The following is a 20571-nucleotide window of genomic DNA, read 5'->3' as shown; positions in this document are numbered from 1 at the left end:
TTTGTAATGTAGGTAAATGTAGGACACCATTTGCACCCCCAATGGGAAAATCTGGGAACACCAACCTGATAACTTAGTAGGGCCACGTTTAATTGCGCATGAGTGCTGAAACTACCAATGAGAAAAAGAACATTTCATTGTATTACAAGATGGAATGGAATGAAACTTCTACATTTCAATCTGATCCATGCAAAAAACTTGATGTTACCCTTGAGAATCACTTGCATTGGTTTTACAAAGTTGTGCTCAACTGAAGCCCTTGGCTCTACTGCAGCACAGCACCAGCTGTCGAGCTGTGTGGCCATGGCAAATGCCATGTTAAAAGACAATGTTCAGAGGCAGGCAATTTGAACTCGGCTGACTGTATTGAATTCGTGATATTTTCTTTTAAACTAAGCATTTCTTTGGCACAAAGCAAGCACTGTTACGTTTCTGAAACACAATTTCATTCATCCATGCCTACGTAATATTTACCCTGAGCATACCTTTTAAAGGGACTGATAGCTAATTTTTCTCAATCCATTTTTTTTTACGGAACTACAAAAATCGCACCGTTTTTAGTTTTTGGAGCTGCAGTAGTTAAAAGGACACTAAAGGCAACTGTTAAGTCATGTTGATTGTTGAAATAGCTGTCCAGAAACCTCGTAGTGTTACTTTTGTCCCAAGGAAGGGCCTATTTTGAAATAAAATCGCGTTTTAGTGGTCTGCATTGGGTTAGCGCACTTGAAATTTAGCGCCTGACTAAAGCAGACCGACCGGACCGACTCGCGTCACTGTTGCCATGCACAACGTTGCCCGGCTTTACTGCGCTAGTAGCAGCAGACCGAAAGCAGCGAGAGCCACAGCAGCAACAACAGCCATCCCGCCATTGGCTTCGAGATTGCAGGCGTATTTTGGTTCAACTAAGCCCTGCTAAATGGCACCACTTGTCCAGTTTGACCACGCGAAAATTGATATTTTAACCACTCGTGCCATTCCTCGTTAGTAACGTCCGGCGGTTATTTTTTCTATTAATCAAACAAACTATCAAGCATCATTTTATATTATCTCTTGATGCACGGAAGGTTCTTTATTTAGTGCAGCTAGATTGATTACTAGTGATTAGTTGTAGGTGGTTCATCTGATGTCATCGGGATAATTTTGAGAATGTCCTACTGCATCGCATGTGTTCTTGTGCATTTACCTTAATTTCTCGGTAAGTAGGGCATTGTTGTTAATAGTGGCATTTTAGATATTGTCATACATTGAGCTTTCACTCTGACATACATTGTTATTTGACCTTAGTGTCCCTTTAATGCCAAAAGCACGTTGTTATTTTGCAAGCAGTATTTTTCGATCTGAAAGGCTCTGAACACATATGTACGTTTCCTCAAGCAACACTGAGAATTGATCGTGATGCTAGCAGCCCTTCTAGTGATTCGTGAAAATTGCCATCGTTCTGCTTTCGCATGAGTTCCTGTAACTATCTTCAAGCACCTTTATTTTGAGCTTTTTAACTATTTTTGAAAATAACAACCCGTTATAATCAGGTGATGAGGCATTATGCACTTTCCCTGTATTTGTTCAGAACCCGAGGTTGGCTGCGCCTGTGTAATAGGTGACTTGTCTTGGTTTCCTTACTCCCTGCATACATGAGCCTAGCCAAGTTATTTAAAACATCGTAATGCATATGCATGGCCACGCAGTGTAGCAGTGCACATCATTCCTGAGATGAAGTTTAGGTAGAAAAACTGTCACTCCTAAATTTTATCAGCTTAGGAACTATATGCACGGTTGTATGAGAATGCTGAAAAGTTGCTCAATACGCGCTTGCAAGCTTAGGATTATTACATCACGTGAAGGCAGCTCCACTTTAATGCATATTGCTAACCCAGGTCTAGATGTACATGTACACTTTTATGGAGTAATATCTTTTAATATAACTTATGGACTAAAATCTTTTAATGTAAAGAAACAGACAGTGTTTTAATATTAACAGGGAAAAATTATTGACCGCGCACAGCAGTCAGTGGTCACATAGCGAGGTACATCAAATCATTCATGTTTTTGCCACCAGAGGTGCCACAGGTCATTATTCGAGACTTTCAGTGAAGGAATAAAACTATAAATCTACCTCTCATGAAAAAAAAAAAAAGGAGGTGGATAGTTTGAGTCAATGTGATGGACAATTTTTTCATCAGTAAATTCATCTCGCTTCATAATCTGGGCAGTTGGCGGTCCTTCGAGCATCTTGCCTTCTGGAGTGGTTTTCCACGTTTGTGTGTCATTCAAAACACATAGGTTAATTGTTATCAAATTTATAACTGAATGCATCTGAAAAGATCCACACCTAAATTAGCTTAGTTCTATTCTGCCTCGGGACTGTCTCATAAGACGGCAGTGTGTGGCAACTTGTTAGTCCAGAAAATAAAGCGGAGATAAAATGATCAGGGTACAAGACCAGTGGGGGCTTTGCTGTGGGAATTGTTCCAGCTTAAAACAATTTATGGCCATTTTATAGCATACTTTATGACTATGTAAGTGTGGCTGTTTTTTAGGTTAATTTCTCATAACTTCATAAGCTGAGTGCAAAAGTTGTGGTAAAAATATTGTGATTTTGCTTACATGGAAACTTGCATGGAATCTTTTATTGTACTCCCATAAGATATAGGGGTGTCAGATCTTATATTTTTTAAATTTTAGTTCTTGCAATATTTTTGGTACACTTAGCACTACTGCTTTGAGTGTCTATTGTCTATAGACATAAATCACTCTTTTAAAAATTGGAAAGGAAACACTACATACAACTGCTCTTCGGCCTCCCATTGCATTTTACTGTTGTAGAAATGAAATTGCTGTTCAGGAATGCCTACTGCAACAAGAGGCAATGCTCTAATAGCTGGGTACGTGCCATTTTCATTGTATGGGCTAGATGGGCCATTCTTCAAGCCACCACCTTGGAATGTGGTATTTGGGAGCAGTTGGCCAGGAGCTCAAGCCAGGGCTCAGGTTGTTGGAGGACCCCTTTGGTTACAGGACTTGGACGAAGAACACATTGCCTGTCAGCTGACTTGGATGGATGCGGTATGCTATTATTTTTAGCCTTTCAGTTTAAGCTAGTCACAAAAATCGCAATATACAATAGAACCCTGCTTATACCTTTCTCAGTTGTAGGTTTCTTGTGCAAAACATTTCTGGCTTTGCGGGTTTAATACTGGCTCTGGCGATCACATTTCGGTGCAGGCTGAATGATAGATGCCTGTATTAAAGCGCACGCTAAAGAATATTCTGAAGCCCTTCACTATAGCATCTCTCATAATCATATTGTGGTTTTGGTATTAAATGTAAAATCTTTGGTATTATTACTCACATTTCTGACTTGTGGTCTCTGCAAAGAATCTAGTCACTTATGTATTAGAATCCCCGTTTTGCACGTTATTCCTACGATGTACCTGCACGATATGTTGTGAATGTGCAGTAGTATTGCAATAATTGTATATATAGCTTTTATAACATGAAAAATGTACAGAAACCCACACCTGACACCTTGGCCAAAAACCTACTGCATGCAGCTCACAAACGCATAGCCTTTAAGATTCACTTTAGCTGTTTTACTTCAATATATATTGGGATTGCGTGAAAAAATATGGACAAAGAAGAGTGTACTCTCTTCCATCCTTGTTTTTTCGCGCAACCCAAATATGTGTTCAAGAATGTGCCAACTAGCTCAAATGAAAGCTTTACTGCTTTACTTGGTGTGCTATGGCTCAAGCTTGCGCTTGGGACAGGTCCACGATTTTATTATATACACTGAGGGGGGCAGCACACCACCTGTCTTCGCAAATACTGTGGCTGCGCTGTACGTGGTGAGGAAGTGGGTTGATAGGTCCGGGGGCGTCGATTACAAGACCACCCAAATGCTCAAAAAAAGTTTGGCTCTGACAGAGGCATGAAAGATATGAGACTTCTATGCAGGTCTTCTTTAAGGGGAAGTGCTATTTGAAAAACATGCTTTTTTTCTCCAGAATTTTTGTATGTTTTGTTTCTACTTGCTTTCAAAAATTGTGTTTCTCAATTTCTATGACAAAAGAAAATCAATGTTGTCAGTAAATTCAAGGTAGGTTAAAATCGCTTTTAAAGACCTCAAGGTGGCTGTTAGTCATATGTTTTCCACAGTCAATCCAATTGTGCAAGTAAAGATATTTTTTTAGATATGTAATAACAATACATGCAAAAGTGGGAATAAACCAAAAGCTTGGAAAATTTACCTTTAGCTCTAGAAGAAAACAAGTGACCACATACGTGGATGCTGAGAGCACCAGTTATACTTGGTCCATCACCCTTCTTTATTGAATTGCCAGCTGGAAGTTCTTTTTCAATGCATTGGTATCATCACTACTTACTATAATCACCACCTTCATCATTAATATCATTACTAATTTGCCCTAACACTAACTCATTGCTAGCTTGGTAGTTAGATCAGTTGGTAGAGTAAGCGCCCCGAAAAAGCATTGGTTCTGGGTTCAAACCCCAGACCAGGATGGATTTTTCAGCTACTAAGAAGCTTTGCTTTCTGAGAAATCTTTATGGATTTCCTTGTGGCGTTGTGTTAAAAGCGGCTGGTTGTCTACTGTCCCTTTCTTTACCCTTCTGCCACCTTGTGCGATTGCAGAAGTCATTTGTATTACTTGTGTTTATGTGCTTAGAATTGTCGATAAATTTGCCCTCGCGTTGCCAGTTGCTAGCTTCGTGGTTTGCTCAGTTGATTGACAACTCCGGAAGGACGTTGGTCCTAGATTCAAACACCAGACCAGGACGAATTTTTCGGCAGCTAATAAGCGCTGTTTCTCAGAAATCCGCACGGATTTTCTTGTGTGTTTGTACTACAAATGAGTGGTTGTTTATTTTCCTTTTCTTAACCCTTCCACCATTTTGTGAGGTACTCCGCAGAACTCATTTGCGACAATACATATAAATTGTAAACATAACTTTTTAAAGTTGTATTTATTTATAATACAGATAATGTTTTGTGCAGAGCCACTCGGCAATAAAGCAGGTCCTATTACGTTCATCATTCTATCTGCTTCGTACATGAACTCTGTATTCCTGGCTGCTGACCAGTGCATTTTGCATGAGTTTATGGTGAGCTGGCAGCATCTCAGAGAAAACAAAAAAGTTGTGCCTCAGCTGCTCCACACGTTCAAGCCAAGTGCAAGAGGAGAAGACGCCAACCAGAACGACAGCGTCTGTGGTGTTCCATCGCCGAGCAAGCATCGAGAAAATATCTGGGAATGCTCACGTCTCGCGTCTTCCCACAAGTGGTGGCCAAGACACCGAACGGCAGTGTACAATCTGCTTGTCCCTTCGCCAATGCACAGAGTGTTCGTCAACCCTGTTTCTTCGGTGACCCCTGATGTGGTCGGGGTTCTGCCCAGAAAACCAGAGCCAGCCAGAGTCTCGGAGAGGAGACTATGCGATTAACAGGAGCGTTTATTTACATTATTTACAGGTAGCGTGTTTCTACATGATGGGAGCAGCATCATGGATGCTCTTGGTGGAAGCTGATGGGAGCTTTTCAGGAGCGGGGAGCGTCTCGGCACACGCGTTTTATGTCTTGGCCTTCCCAGGGTTCCCTGCAGGGAAAAGCAATGGAGGCCAGGGCAGTTCAATGAAAATGCCATCTTCACCTTCGCCCCCAAAAGGGCAAGGTGAAACACCGCCCCCTTCCTGACCCAGGTAAGAGGGAAGAGGCACGCCCAGTTCGTCCGATGGCGAGGGTGAAAACACTGCACACCGTGCACGACACGGCCCAGCACGAAGGCGTTAGGTTCTACGTGGAAATGAACTCTGTAGTTCGTTGAAGAGATGGGTATGCGGTGCCGGACAGTCCACGACTTTTGGAAATGGTAGCATTTAGGCACCACAGAGAATGTGGGAAATGAATCCACAGATGGTTCTCAGACGCTGGGCCCTTTGCCCGGAGCACCTTGACAACAAAGCAAGCTGCCTCGACTCCCAACAGCTCTTCATGATCCGTGAGTCATTCCGGCGTGTCCAAAGGGTTTTACGAGAGGCGCCGACAGCCCGGGATAATTAGAAGAACGACTTTCATGTTGTCGCCGCTCTTGGTGCATCTCTGGGAGCGCTGACCCGGAAGTAATCACGGTAGGCTCAGTGCAACATCTCATGCGTCCAAGCGGCGCCAAGCCAGACAGGCCGTTCATAACACCCCGGTAAAGACCTTCAGTCCGATGCATTCTGGCTGACCATGGACATCACGCCCTATAGCAACGTGACACTGAATCCCATGGTACCCCACCTCGTTGTCACTACCGTCAAGCTACCAGAGTTTTTGCAGTCGGACTCTGAGCTCTGGTTTCTGAGTGTCAAGCCACTCTTCTGACGACACCAGGTAACATCGCAAACAGTGTGGTACGACTATGTCATGGGCACTTTACTACGACTGTCATAGCGATAGTAAAAGACATTCTGTGCTCTCGGCCTCCTGACAACCCCCACAACACTCTTAAAGCAAAGCTCATCAATCTTAAGCAAAGCCAAACAATCAAGTGGATACAGTGTAGGCTGCAGCAGCTGCTCTCCATGAAGGAACTTGGCAACTGAAAGCCTACGGAGCTTCTGCGTTGCATGCAACATCTAATCGAAGACCACCCAGCTGCATTAGATGCATTTGTTTTATGCGAACTCTTCCTACAGATACAGCCAGAGCAGGTTCAGATGATTTTGAGAGTGTCGATCACAGAAACCTTCATCTCACTGGCACAGATGGCCAACAAAATTATGGATGTCGGTGCCCCGTTCATATCTGCAATCAATCGACATGACTTTTCCCTTTTGATGCCGGTCCATGACGCTGATACAGAGCACACACTCACCAGTACTGTCAGCCATGCCAGTTTGCGGGAAACACATGAGCCACGCCCTGATGGCGGCCAGTGTTTCAGGCTCAACATCCCACTGCCTATTCCACATCACGAACTGCATCACCGAAGTCCGGTACATCATCAACACAGGTGCTCAAGTGTGTGTTGTTCCTTCTAGACTGGAGGACCGCTGCTGATACCAGACCACACTGCCTGTCACCGCTGTTAATGGTTCAACTATACGGACCTACGGACAGAGGTCTGTTTCGCTTGACACCGGCTTTAGATGCATATTTCAATGGATTGTTTTAATCGGCTATGTGCGTATACCAATCATAGGCGCAAACTTTTTTGGCATTTTAAACTTGTGGTAAACCTATGAAATAGCAGTCTCATGGATTCTTAAAGGGAGACAGGGGTCTTGAAGGTGAAAAAAGATTTTTCGAAGTATATTTTAAATAATATATAGGGTCTGAAGAAGGTGTTCCTAAAATGCTATTGCCATGTAATGCGCATTCATCGAGTAATTCGATCTCAAAGTCAGTTTCGTGACCATTTTCTCTCGTGAAACCTCCTCAAAAACGGTTATATTCGACGCCGCGCCCACTGAGAACCATGCCAAGTAGCGCGGCCATTTTGGTCTCATTTGAAAGCCGTATTCCTCTTTTGTCTGTTCCTAGTGGAAGATCGCTTTTCGTCTAGCAACAACGCAGCTATCATGAATAAAAAAAAAAACAAATACTTGCACATCATTGGTGCGTTTCTATCAAGTGGGGCAGTTCCTGGTTCCCCATTAGATGTGAAGGGATTAGTCTGCTAGACAGAGGTGCACAATCCACCATTTTGTGACGAGACCTAAGCTGCGGCTGTGCGATCCATGCGATGGCAGGCGGTCATCGAAAGTTCCATGCTGCTCATGCATTCGAAAAGAAGCAAAAACGGCATCTGAGAGCATGCAGCATCTTATCAGCGAAACCCTCTGCCACCGAGAACACTGAAAAAGCTGGCTGTGCCAACGCTATCACGAACGCAGCTCCTGTAATCGCGGACGCGATATCCGGGGCCAACAATCACACGCGATATCTGTGCGTCGGCACTCCCCTGGTTTCTGACGCTGAAAAAGTGGCCCTTGCATGTTGTGCGAGTGACATTCAAAGAGAACTTACGTCGACGTCAGCCTCACAACGCCAGCGGTCTATTTTTCGAGACAGAAGTTACTGCGACTACTGGAACGTCGTTCACCGTCGTAACCTGCTTTAGTGTATGAAGTGCAGTGCTTGTGGCGGGCCTGGCAGCATTTTTGAGAAAGATCGGGAATATGGCATCGCTACAAAACTTGTGCTGACATGTAATGCATGTGGGGAACTGAAATTTGTACGGAGCTCGCCAGAGAGCAAGGGGGGGGGGGGGGGGATGCGGCATGCTGTGCACGGCCCATTCGAGTTCGTGCTCACGGTTCCCGCGGCACAGCTAACAGACAAACTGTGTTGAATTGCATTTTTTTTTTACCTTGAATGATTCACGAAGATGCAAAGACATGTAAAGATTACGTGAAAGTGGGAATGATTCCTGCCTCGTAGAAGGCTGCCGCGCACGTTACTGTTGACTGCGCGAGCACTGTCAGAATGCTGTATGCCAATCTGAACTATGGAAACCCTGGAAACATCTGGCGTGCAATGAAAAGAAAGCACACGAAGAATGATGACGACTACACTCTTAGTGGTTTCTAGCATTATTACTGCATTGATTTACACTCTTACCCATTGAATATACATGCTAACCGTGTCCCTAAACTTCTCTTCTCGTTTTCTCAAAACATTTTCCATCAAGTCCGAGGCCATTGCCCACAGTATCTTTTGATCTGGTGGTTGGATTTTGATCATTTTTGCTGCATTTGAAAGCTTATACATTGATGAGTGCAACAAAACCAAAATATTATGATTATTTTATTAAGAACATTGATTTAATTATTGATATAATTAAGCAACAGTTTCAGATTTCTGATGAGTCTACTTGTTGAGGCCATAACTCTTGAACCAATGAAGCTAAAAATAAAATTACGGTTTCCTTGCACTCCCTGTTCTTTACAGAACACTGTCATATCTAATTTGCAGCAATCTTTCATAAGAAAGCTGTCTAAACAGTGGCCAGAATGTAAGTTCATGGACTAGTCAGTGTTGTAAAATCTGGATGTGACAGCTGAAAACTAATTGCATATTTGTTTTCTGCTGTGAGAGATGCATATCACATAAAATTTTCAGCTCTAAATACTTAAAATAAAAAAAAATTTAAGGCCAGTGTCTCTCCTTAACAGTGCAAGGCGTGACGTAAGTTTACCACCCGTGCATCTCGTGCAACCTCTTGCCATAGTCTCCCTGCCGTGGTCTACACTTCTGGAAAAATCTTTTTATCTCTTTTGTACGCCATCCCTTGAAGACCCGGCACGCCACAATGTCACTCGTCACGTTGCGACAGTACGAGCACCGATGTTTGCATGTGCTCATCGTCTTGCTCCAGACCGCTACAAGATGGCACAGCAGAAATTCGAGCACATGCTTGAGCTTGACTATGTCTGTCCCTGTTCTGGTGCCTGGTCATCACCGCTATACATGGTCTACAAACACTCAGATAACTAGGAATCGTGTGGCGACTTCCAGACCCTCAACAGTCACGGTAGCGATCTGCTGTCCGATACCACGCATTCAGTACCTTCACGGAATTGCTGCACTACTACACCATATTCAGCAAAATCGACCTAGTAAAGGTATACCACAAAATATCTGTCGAGCCTTCTGACGTACCAAAGACTGCCATCGTAACACCATTTGTCATGTTTAAATACATACGTATGCCCTTCGGTTAACGAAACGCCGCACAATATGGTTTGTGGACCATGTTCTTTGTGGTTTGACTGGCTGCTTCGCGTACATCGAAGACATCCTTGTCTTCAGCACCTTGGCAGAAGATCATGAACTTCACCGGCATAAGGTTTTCACCCGACTCCGAAAATGTAAATTTGCATTAATGGGGGGGGGGGGACCAGAGAGTGAGTTCGGAGTTTTCTCACTGGACCTTCTCGATCATCGTGTGGATTTCCATGGGATCTTTTTTCCAGCTGCTCATGTAGAAGCTATATATTGCACTTTCCGTGACCAACAACTACTACAAAGAAATTGTGTGAATTCCTTGGCTTTGCTAGCTTTATCGATGGTTTATTCCACACTGCACAGCCATCTTGCAATTGCTCCAAGCGCTTCTGTCTGGTCAAACAAAGCCAGATGCTTCCACCTCCGACAGGTGACGCCGAGACAGTTTCATCAAGGAAGCTATAGCCAATGGAATGCTCCTCGCGAATCCAAAGAGCAACGCCATTGCGTCACTAACAGTAGACAGCTCGGACGTTGCCATTGAAGCAGTCCTGCAGCAGTTGGTTGACGTAGTTTGTCAGCGGGTCGCTTTTTTCTTACGGAAGCTCTCACACACCGAGCGCTGTTACAGCACGTTTGGTCACAAGCTACTTGTGGCCTGTTTGATTGTCAAGCACTTTCGACACTTTCTCGATTGCTGAAAATTCTATATTTTCACTGACCTTAAGCTGCTCACGTGGGCAGTACGAACTCTACTACGAACTCTACCACACTCCTGGTGAGATTCCCCAACTTGCCTATATATCTGAGTTCATGAGTGATATCCGGCACATCAGCGGCAAAGACAGCCCAGTTGCTGACGCACTTTAGCAGATAGTAGTCAACACAACAATGCAACACAACAATGCCAGTCAATTCCGTAGCCATGGCTACTGCACAATTGTAGGACAGTGAACTTCAGCATCTACAATGCTAAGAGAACGAACGGCCCCAAGTTCGAAGATGTTCAACTTCTAGGCTGCGCGATTCCCCTCATTTGCAACAACTCTACTGGTTGTCCTTGCCCGTACATTTCAGCGCCACTCGGCCGGACCGTCTTCAATGTCTTTGATTTCTTGTCGCACCAATTTTGTGCATTGTCATGGTGCAAAACAAAAACTATCTAACGTACTATTAAACTGATTACATAGCATAACAACCTGTGTAAGCAGCAAAAGTTTCATGCCCTAGGCTATAGATTAAACAAAACTTTTTTTTTTCCCCGAGTAGCATGCTCCCTTAAGCTATAAACTGATAGAAAGCTTCTTTTAAAGTCAGAGCTGTCTTTAATGTCTGCCTTAATATTTTTTAGCTGCACTTTTCCAATTTTACTCACATATCTTTTTATTGTTGTTTTTTCACGGTTTCATTGGAAATTTATTAAAGCATTTTTGTTGTATATAGTGAGTGACATTTCGTGTGGCCATTCTGTCTGTCTGTCACTGTCTGAGTGTGTGTGTGTAGGTGTCTGTATGTGAATACACGCATTTATATTTCCAATTCTGCTAGTATGTACCTTTTTGACTACAGGGTGTTGTGTCATTGGGGACAGCAAAGATTGGCAAAAATATTTAGTTGGTATATAGCATGACTAAGTGTATTTCTCCAAAGGAAACAGGCTGCAATGTCAACTTGCAAAGTTAAGAGGAGTGAAATCACCAAAGCTGTAAATGTTTGGTAAAAAGCATCTTGTATACGTCTGTCACACTGGAATTCTTGACCACGCCTGCTGCAGAATGCACTTTCCAGTGAGTGCTCAGTGACCTTGCTTCTTTGCATCGAAGAGGGGAGCCTCAGTAGCAGTGGCTCAATAATGAGGTAATATAGCAACATGAGTTTGTAGTATTTCTAAACCATTTTTTACAGCTAGCGTCTGTCCATTCATCACTGCATGTTTGATATTGGTCAGGATTGGGTGAAGCAAACAAGTATCATGCTTGATGGTGCCAATTTCAATAGGAACTTGCAAGAACCTATGTTGAATTATAAGGGAGCCTTTAAAATTTTAAGGTACATATCTTCATACAAACTTGTGGAAGGGTTGCTGAGTTGATCTTACAGGTGTGCATAATTACAAAAATAAAGAATTTGTAACTATCGCTGATGCGTAAGAATAACCACTGCCAGAAGCATTTTTGCAGCAACAGCATCAGGGTACCTGCAGAGAAATTGTTCTCTTACTCAGTACATACTATTTTACGATTACTTGTAGTATTATAATAATGCTTGCAGCATAGTTGCGATTTGACAAAGTTCTGGCATAGTCTTAAAAGTTGTATGGCTAATGTATACCTGAGAATAAAATGAGCAGAGCAAAGAACAACTGTATGACATTAATGTGTATCCTTCATATGCGGGCTTTTTATAAAGCTTGTCTGACATCTTTTTACAGTGTTCTGTAATGTCACCATGAATTAATGCCAACTTTTTCATTAGAAAATCACAAAAGTGGCTTGTGTCACCCAATGCAGGACCTCTTTCGACGATTGGTGCCGCACCATTGTCTGTCTGCCATGTGGCGCAAGCGAGGTGCCCGGGACTGGGCAGGCACGGTGCACAACACTGCCACCGCCACTGTGCAGCAATTCAATGCAGTCTCACGCCGTGTCACATCAACACTGCTATGGGAACGCTGGGATGAAGGCAACAGAGTTCGCCTACTTGCTAAGTGGATTGGCGTAGCGCAAGAGCTACGACTGCTTAAGAACTTCTCCTCACTTAAGGCTGTCATCGCAGCGCTGCAAAGCAACGACATCTACCGATTGTCTAGTGTGTGGGCTCGAGTGACTCCAGATAGACTTCAGACATTCCTGGAGCTGGCACGCATTTTTTCCAGTGAAGACCACCGGCTTTCCTGCCGTGAGCTCATGCTAAAGGTACGCAGAAAATATTTTTGTTATGACAAGTTAAGGTAAATTAGATCCTTGGGGGAAAAGGCCTAACTTGCGGTAGAGCAAAGCTAATACACAAGGATCAATGACCAATGTTTACTTCTAGGTCCTGTGTGCTGTCCATATGTACACAACTGTTGTGGCACTGCACAGCATAGCATCATGGAAAGTTGAAGGATATTTACTTGAGGGGTAGTGCAAAAGGGGCACTTACTCCCCTCAAGCCCTTACCCAAGCTACACCGGCACTCTTCCCCTCCCCCAGCCACGATGCAAACACAGGTTTGCATACTTCCAAGATGAAATCCTGCTGACCATCATGTGTGAGACTGCACAAGCCAAAAGCTGGCAAAAAAAAACTAGTTTTTATTATCATTTTTTGTTTGTGAGGCACTTCTGCCCTGATCTGTTGGCTTCTGAATCACGTCTGCTTTGCAACAGATAAAAACAGCAAGCACAAGTATGAAGACCTTTCAATTCAAGTCTTGAGTGCCCAACTTCAACTGTCGGCAACTCATGAACTACACACACTGCCTGGACCAATTGGACTTTATTTAATAGCTCGCACTTCCAGCATTCAAGTTTTTTCAGCAATCATGTGCCTTAATGACAGCAAAAGAAAACACAAAATTATGCACAGTACACGTTGCAGCAGAGGGAGCGTCAGCATCTGTGGATGCAAAGTAAGTTTCCTCAGTGAATGAAAAGTGCTTGCAGAGGAATCAAATTTCGTGGCACAGATGTGTGGAAGGTGGCAGTTCGAATGTGTGTGAGGTCACCTCTTGTAGGTGATTAACACATTCAGTCATGAAGCATAGTATCACAATTTTTAACATCCATGCTGACAAAAACATGGTGATTGGTGAGAATGGCACACTCTTTGCTCGCGCCTAACTTTGATGTCCTCTTTTTTTCTTTGAGTCAACACACGGGAAGAAGTATGGTCGGTGCTAATAGGACCCAATGACAGCTTCTGCTTGGCTATAAAAGCTTGTTTTCAAGTATTACACGAGTGCCACCTTTTTGAAAAGATATCGCTCTGGCATGGCAGTGTTATCGGCCGTTATCCTTGATGGAAAAATGCAGTGCCTATTTTGTGAATCGGACCACAGGGCGAACTCAATTTTTCTGTGAGCCACATTACGCTGTAGCTCAAGCAGTACCTTTCTCTTGCAAATGCAAGATTTGTTTGCCAGCCTGTGTATTGGTTTAGACTAAGGAGGTTATGTCTGTACATAGGTTGTTGGGATAGTGATGCGAGACTGAAGACATGGTGTAGAGTCATATGTTTGAAAGGTTTAAAGTGCAAACCTCACCTGGTCTGACTACTGCAGGTAAGCTTTGTGCTTGCAAATTCAAGCAGCTCACGCAAGGCATCCTTTCTGTTGAATAAATACACAAATAACTTCAGTCGTATGCTTGGTCGGTATAAAATTCTGAAGCAGATTTTACTTCTAACTTTCATAAACTGATTTAGATTGAGGTGATTGTATTGCCACAGAGACTACTTCTAATAACCTAGTTTACCAAAAGTAGTACCGCGAGCCGCTGTGTGGGCGTCTACAGTGCCTCGTGCGTGCTCACGCATCTTGTGGCAGTCCGACGCATGTCTCTCATTTCATGCATGGGCACGAGCCAAACTATGCCTGCGAGTTTTTAAGAGGGACACGTGTGTGGTACGCTTTAGCAGACTTACATTATTCCATACCTATTTTCACACGAAAACACGAAAGTATTTATGCCGGGGTCCATCATGACTCCGCTGACGTAGCCCCGCCGCGGTGGTCTAGTGGCTAAGGTACTCGGCTGCTGACCCGCAGGTCGCGGGTTCGAATCCCGGCTGCGGCGGCTGCATTTCCGATGGAGGCGGAAATGTTGTAGGCCCGTGTGCTCAGATTTGGGTGCACGTTAAAGAACCCCAGGTGGTCTAAATTTCCGGAGCCCTCCACTACGGCGTCTCTCATAATCATATGGTGGTTTTGGGACGTTAAACCCCACATATCAATCAATCAATCAACTCCGCTGACGTATTTCCGTCGCGGATATGACATTGTAAAATATATACCAACAGATTGCAAAGAAAAAAAACACGAGAAGACAAGAATCTGTTGCACGGACTCAAACCAACAATCTCTCGATTCGCAGCACGCAGCGCTAACCACTATGCCAAGGAGAGTACATTGTGGGGATTGCTAACGGCAAGCCATTTATATACACCATACACCATTTGCCGGTCCTCAGAGCTTCCAAACGTTAGCGCGTCATCATTATCAGTAGTGAGATTGTGCGATGGCCGCGTGTTGGGCACGCTGTAAGGATTGTCGCCTCTACAAAGCACCGCTTCCACGGAACCTGGTCTCTCCAGTGCACGCATTTATCCAGTGATCCAACTCTTGCGCCAACTGTGCCAAAGTGCAGCAAATCAAATTTACTGCACCATCCTGATAATACAGTTGAACCCCACTTGAACGAACACCGCTTCAATGGAAAATTCTCGGTTCCCCGTCAGTAGTCCATAGGAGTCAATGTATAAATATTCTCGCCACAACGAGCACTTTTCCTTTGTCTGTCCTACTTCAACGAAATTCGCCGGTGCAATTCCAAGCTCAGATATTGAATGCTAGGCAGCAAACACAATCTTTAACATCTTGATGTATTTTCAGAACCTGAAAATACGTCTATAAAGTCTAAAAAACACGTTGGCACCACCAGAAACCGCCTCTATTTACCAAGCACGGGTGCCACCATTGCTCAATAGCAATGGCAGTGAGACTGCCCTGCTTTTGCCACTGGCTTGCTTTTGAGCTGCAGGCGATCCGAAGTTGAAGCTCAGTTGCTCAGTTCATGGTTTCCATCACGCAGCTGCTGGGTGTAATTGCAGAATGATGCCTTTTGTTATGCCGTTGCTTATCATTCTGTTTGCGCTTGGCCAGTTTGGTAAGTAATAATCATTAATCATTATCAACAAAATCAGCCAGCCGCAAGTGATGGATGATAAGAATACCATAAAACAAGGCAAAAGTCACCGCTGCGCAATACCCCGCCTCCATCTCTGCGCTCTTGGATACACTTTGATGGCGGACAGCTGCTAGTGGTAACATGTTAATGCAACTGTTAGGTTCATTCATGAAAGCCGTTGTGGCCATTGGTTCAGCGTGCTTTTCACCATTGCGTTGCAGTGCATGGATGAGAATCGCATCGTGATTCTCCTGGGAAAGAATAGAAAGCATTCAACACTTCTTAAGTTTTGGGAATAAAGGTTTGTTTGTTTGACTAGATCAGCTATAATTTTTCAATGTCACTACAATGAAATTTTTGCTCAACAAAATTTTTTTCACACCTCGTCAGTTTCGTTGTTGCGGGGTTTGACTGTATCAATGGAAATTGCACCAAAGTGCGCCAAATTCGGATTTGGAAGTGTCTATTGCTGGTGATATCCACGGCGGCGCATGAATACATGTGCACCTTTTTCTCGGGCTCACCAAAGTCACATTCGCATACCTAGAAATATTCTGCTCAATAAGCAGCGGTCTCACGTACATCCTAAATAATCCACGATGCTATGTTTGGTACCGACGCAACTTTTATTGTGCATATCCGCTTAACGGTGAAACGCGACCTCCGCAGGGGCTTGTGACATCTAGTCCAATCGGTAGCATGAAACTCGTGGCGATTCATCAGCGAGCGTCGTCCGTTCCAGGAACACTGTTGATAACTTCTTTGAGGAGTTGCGTGGCACGTAATTGAAGGGACTTTCACTAATAACTTTACGCCTGCTGCCAGAATATCTGTCACGTCTACTTCTGGACATCGCGTTCTAATTTTCTGTGCTTCGCGTCCACAGAACAGGTGACTGATGAGAAAACATAAACACTTTCCCTCTAGTATACCTTAGTCCTGGATATTCCTTCAGAAAAACTTTTTCGTAATGCCTTTATGCAGCACATCTGTTTCGTTATTGCTGTTGCGGTAAAAGCCATCAAAAGACCCTGCCCTTCCGAACTCGATATTGCTTGGGTCTGAATACAAAATTTCCACGTGCTTTTTTTTATATTATCTCATGAATGAAAGCATGCGTCCTGGTCAGAGCAGCAGCAAATCGGTTTTAATACACGCAGCTTTCAGTAGTGGGGCCATCGCTGGTGGCTCTGGTGTCGGAAAGCCCACTGTGAAGCAGCTACACCATGTTACACATACGCCCCTCACTTTCCAGGGTCAGTAGCGTACGGTTAAAAAAATATATAACATCACGGCATCGCATTCATCGCTTAATTTTTTTAGGGATGGGGAAGGCTGCGTTGCTCGAAGGGTGCAGTCGCTGACGCGTGTTATCTCGAGGCGTAATGAGACTGCTCGTAAACTTTCTGTGCTGCTAATCTCTGCTTTGTGTTTCGGATAACTGACAGCACGAAAACCGCTTCGGCAACTAAAGTGATCAATGTCCCTTTAGCCAGCATACTTTTGGCTTACGCGATATTGTGTCCAAAAGATACAACTTGTTACTATCACATAAGCTCTTAGCAATGAATGTGATACCAATAAATTGTATTTTTATACCGAATAATAAGGCTTGACATCATCTGCAATATGCACTAGTGGCGGGGTTGCGATTTTGGAAGTCCACGCACTCGCCGCACGTGCAAAAAACTTTCTGCATGCGCTTTGTTTGGTATCTGTACAGTGACTTGGATGACTAGAGACCCCCGGAACACCTCTTGCACGCCAATGCACGTACAGATGAAATCAGACTTGTCTAAAGCACCCAGCTGCCTGCTCCAGCTGTTGTATTTTTTTTTTTTCAGAAATATGTAAACAGAGATACCGTAATGATACCAAACATGGTCATACTGCGTGGTAACTCCTTGTGCTATAATGAAAGCATCAACTAAAACTTGTAGATAATGAGAGATAGAAGCCGCGGCCAATAACACTGTCAACAGGCACGTGTTTCACTGCTCTATAAATAAGTGTGATTTTATGAATGGCGAACGGCGCGTACGAATGGACCTCCAAAAAGGCACAACTATGGTGTAGCCGCCTTGCGATCAAGGCTCAGTGCACACCCCGATATGGCCGCTCCAGAAAGCGAAGCACTTTCGCCCAGTCACTTAGCATTGAGAGTACAAGGTAGAAGGGTATACGAGCTGTCTTTAATGTCAGCCGAAATAGTGAGTGCGCCAGCAATCACACCCTTAAAGTCCAAATTCATATAACAAGCCCCCCCACCCCTTTCTTTGCAGTCCTACTTCCTTCCTGCTCTTTGAAAATAAGCAGCGCATTCCTCTCTGCTCGAGTAACAATAGATGGCAGGCCTGACACGCGGAGTGATGCTATTGTGCTATCGCATCCGTCGTCCGTCCGTGCAAAGGAAATACGTTGGCTCTCTTATCCCTGCTTTAGCCGCATTTGTCACCCCCGCTCGTGCGCTTTTACCCACGTGCAAAACACGATGCGCGGGAGGGTGTTTAATTTTACAGTACTCAAAACGTGACGTTGACCGCAAGTAGCATAGCCGAGGGGGGGTACATTGCGAACATATTCCCCCCCCCCCCCCCCCCCCGAATTTTGTACAGTGAAAGCTGCTATGAGATCACAACTCGGGTCACAGGCAGTTGCCTGTCGCCGGCGTCCATAACCACATGTTGCAAAATTAGAAAAAAAAAACTAGCACCAAAGACACAGTGGTGCTTGAAACCCGGGTCTGCTGAGTGCCAGCTCAGTATTCTACCACTGAGCTACGCCCGTCTTTGTGATTTGTTGGCAAACCTAGCACCAAAGACACAATGGGGCTCAAACCCGGGTCCGCTGGGTGTCAGCCCAGTATTTTAACTCTGAGCTACCCTGGTGCTTGCGACTTGCTGGCAAATTTGCCTTAGGCAAGCTTGATGTCGGGAATCGATCATGTTAATACGACTTATAAAGCGTTTTAAAACAGCAAAAAAACAACCAGTCTTGTACAATGCGAATAGCATAAAGAGTGGGCCGTCCAATGCTCCAACGCTATACAAAAGCTTGTTCTTGTTCTCCCTATTAAATGTGGTGCATAATCACTTCAACCATGATTCCTCGTCGTCAGCCACTGCATGAACAATCAGCACGAAGTTCCTTGCAAGTGTTTGCCGGATACCACGATTCTCAGAAGAATGACGAAAAACAGCATAGGCAATGTTGGCCTACTACCCAAAAGTTTATTATTAATGCCCTAGTGGGTATGAAGGAAGTGTGCTTGCAGTAGTTATTCAATGAGTTTTGAAAAGGATTTGAAAGGCCGCTCTTTTAGCTTTCGCTGTGACTGTGCTGCGCCTTCCGTGCATTCCTGGCGTTTTTGCAATGGCACATATCGCGAAAAATGACCATTTGCTTGTCTGTCCCCCTTCAAATCAAGGTGCCCTGCTCTAAAGAAATGAAAAAATATTTATTCCTACACCACTGGTGATGGCAAAATTCAGTCAAGAATGTGGATATAATTGCTATCGCAATAAAAACAATATGGCTCTCGCCTTCAAGTTGTTTTAGGTGCATGCATAAGGTGCCCCTGGAGGGTTGTTTTTTTTTGCACTGCTTTCTAGAGGATACTATAGGGGGTTTTCGGTGTGTAGACAAAACGGCTTAGCCACATGAAACACCGCTGCAAAAGGAAAATGAAGTTTGTTAAATCGTCGAGTTTCAGCACAGAGAGACGAGTGCCGGAGAAAGTTGACTTTATGAGGTTAGCTAAATAACGTCATGTTACGCCCAACAATATAATCAGTTGTGAAGAAAAGATCCTTTTTTTAATCCTTTAATTCATCTTAGAGAAATGCAGTTGGGACTGTGCGAGTCTCTAGCGTTTGTCTACCTAATCTGCCTGTAACCACATGGGTGCATTCAAAATGTTATTTCATGAACTTCTATTTTATTCAACTAGTATTTTGTTTATTCATTAGGAAAATAATCGCTTGTAACAGGGTGTTGGACAAGCAGGAGTTGACTCGGTGAACGAGATATATATTTAGTACAAGAGTTAACTGAATGCAAGCCTGCGATCACATTGCATCTTTTTCTTCTACACTCGAGCTCCGTGTCCACTTCCCTCGTTACAATCACCTCTGGCCAACGAAGGAGCCATCTTAGCGACCTAAAGACAAGCGTACACAGAAGGGTCATGGTACCGCTAGAGCCGAGAGACGTGTACGATTTCTTGTCCCTGACAACGCTCGTCTGGAGATGCGTCCAGCGGCTCTACGAGGTAGTTGAGAGGGGATGTTTGGCGTAAAACTCGATAGGAACCGTGGTACCTGGACAAAAGCTTGTGGGAGAGTCGCGGAGGAGTAGAAGGAATCCATAGCTACACCAGCGAGTTAGGAGCAAAGCTCACAGGCGTGGTTGATGAGTCGTGGCAATGTTGTTGGAGCGTCTGGTCATGTGACGTGAACGCACGAGCAAACTTCCCACATTCTTGAGTATGTGCTGCTGCTTGTGAAATGGTTGTGAACTCTGAAGGGGGTCTGGTCGATAAGGAAGAATTGTATCGATTGTTGATGATGACTCACGTTCATGAAGAAAAAAGACGAAGATCCAGTAATGCTTTGCGTTGTAGTGTTTTAGGCATATGTCACAAAAGGCTACTGCCTTTTGTGACATATGCTATCCCAATTTGACTGGTTGGATGAAGTGTACAGGCCAGCATATCCACTGCCCTCGTTACCCAAGTGTCCCCCAAGTGTCCGATTAGAATGCTCTGTCATCCCATTAGTTTGTGGGTGATGGGTTGTAGTAGCACAGTGTATGATGTGACACTCGCTCAACAGTGCTTTAAGGCGTCGAAAAGAAAAACGCAGCCGCAGTCGCTTAGCGCTTAGTAACTCTCGAGGGGCTCCATGCCTTAAAACTAGGTTTTGCAGTATAAAACATGCAATGTCTTTTGCGGAAA

At 44.1% G+C, this 20571-nt stretch overlaps 1 protein-coding gene across 1 annotated transcript in view; it reads left to right on the top strand.

Annotated features, from left to right (window-relative positions):
- Positions 1–20571, top strand: part of Rgl (Ral guanine nucleotide dissociation stimulator-like) — a 174299-nt gene that overhangs the window by 70634 nt on the left and 83094 nt on the right. The window contains exons 6-7 of the mRNA XM_037435915.2: positions 2912–3063; positions 12241–12645. Coding sequence (XP_037291812.2) covers positions 2912–3063; positions 12241–12645 — 557 coding nt within the window. The remainder of the gene's footprint in view (positions 1–2911; positions 3064–12240; positions 12646–20571) is intronic.

Source organism: Rhipicephalus microplus, chromosome X, assembly GCF_043290135.1.
Source record: "Rhipicephalus microplus isolate Deutch F79 chromosome X, USDA_Rmic, whole genome shotgun sequence".
Classification (NCBI taxonomy): Eukaryota; Metazoa; Arthropoda; class Arachnida; order Ixodida; family Ixodidae; genus Rhipicephalus; species Rhipicephalus microplus.
This window is presented reverse-complemented; position numbering and strand designations above follow the sequence as displayed.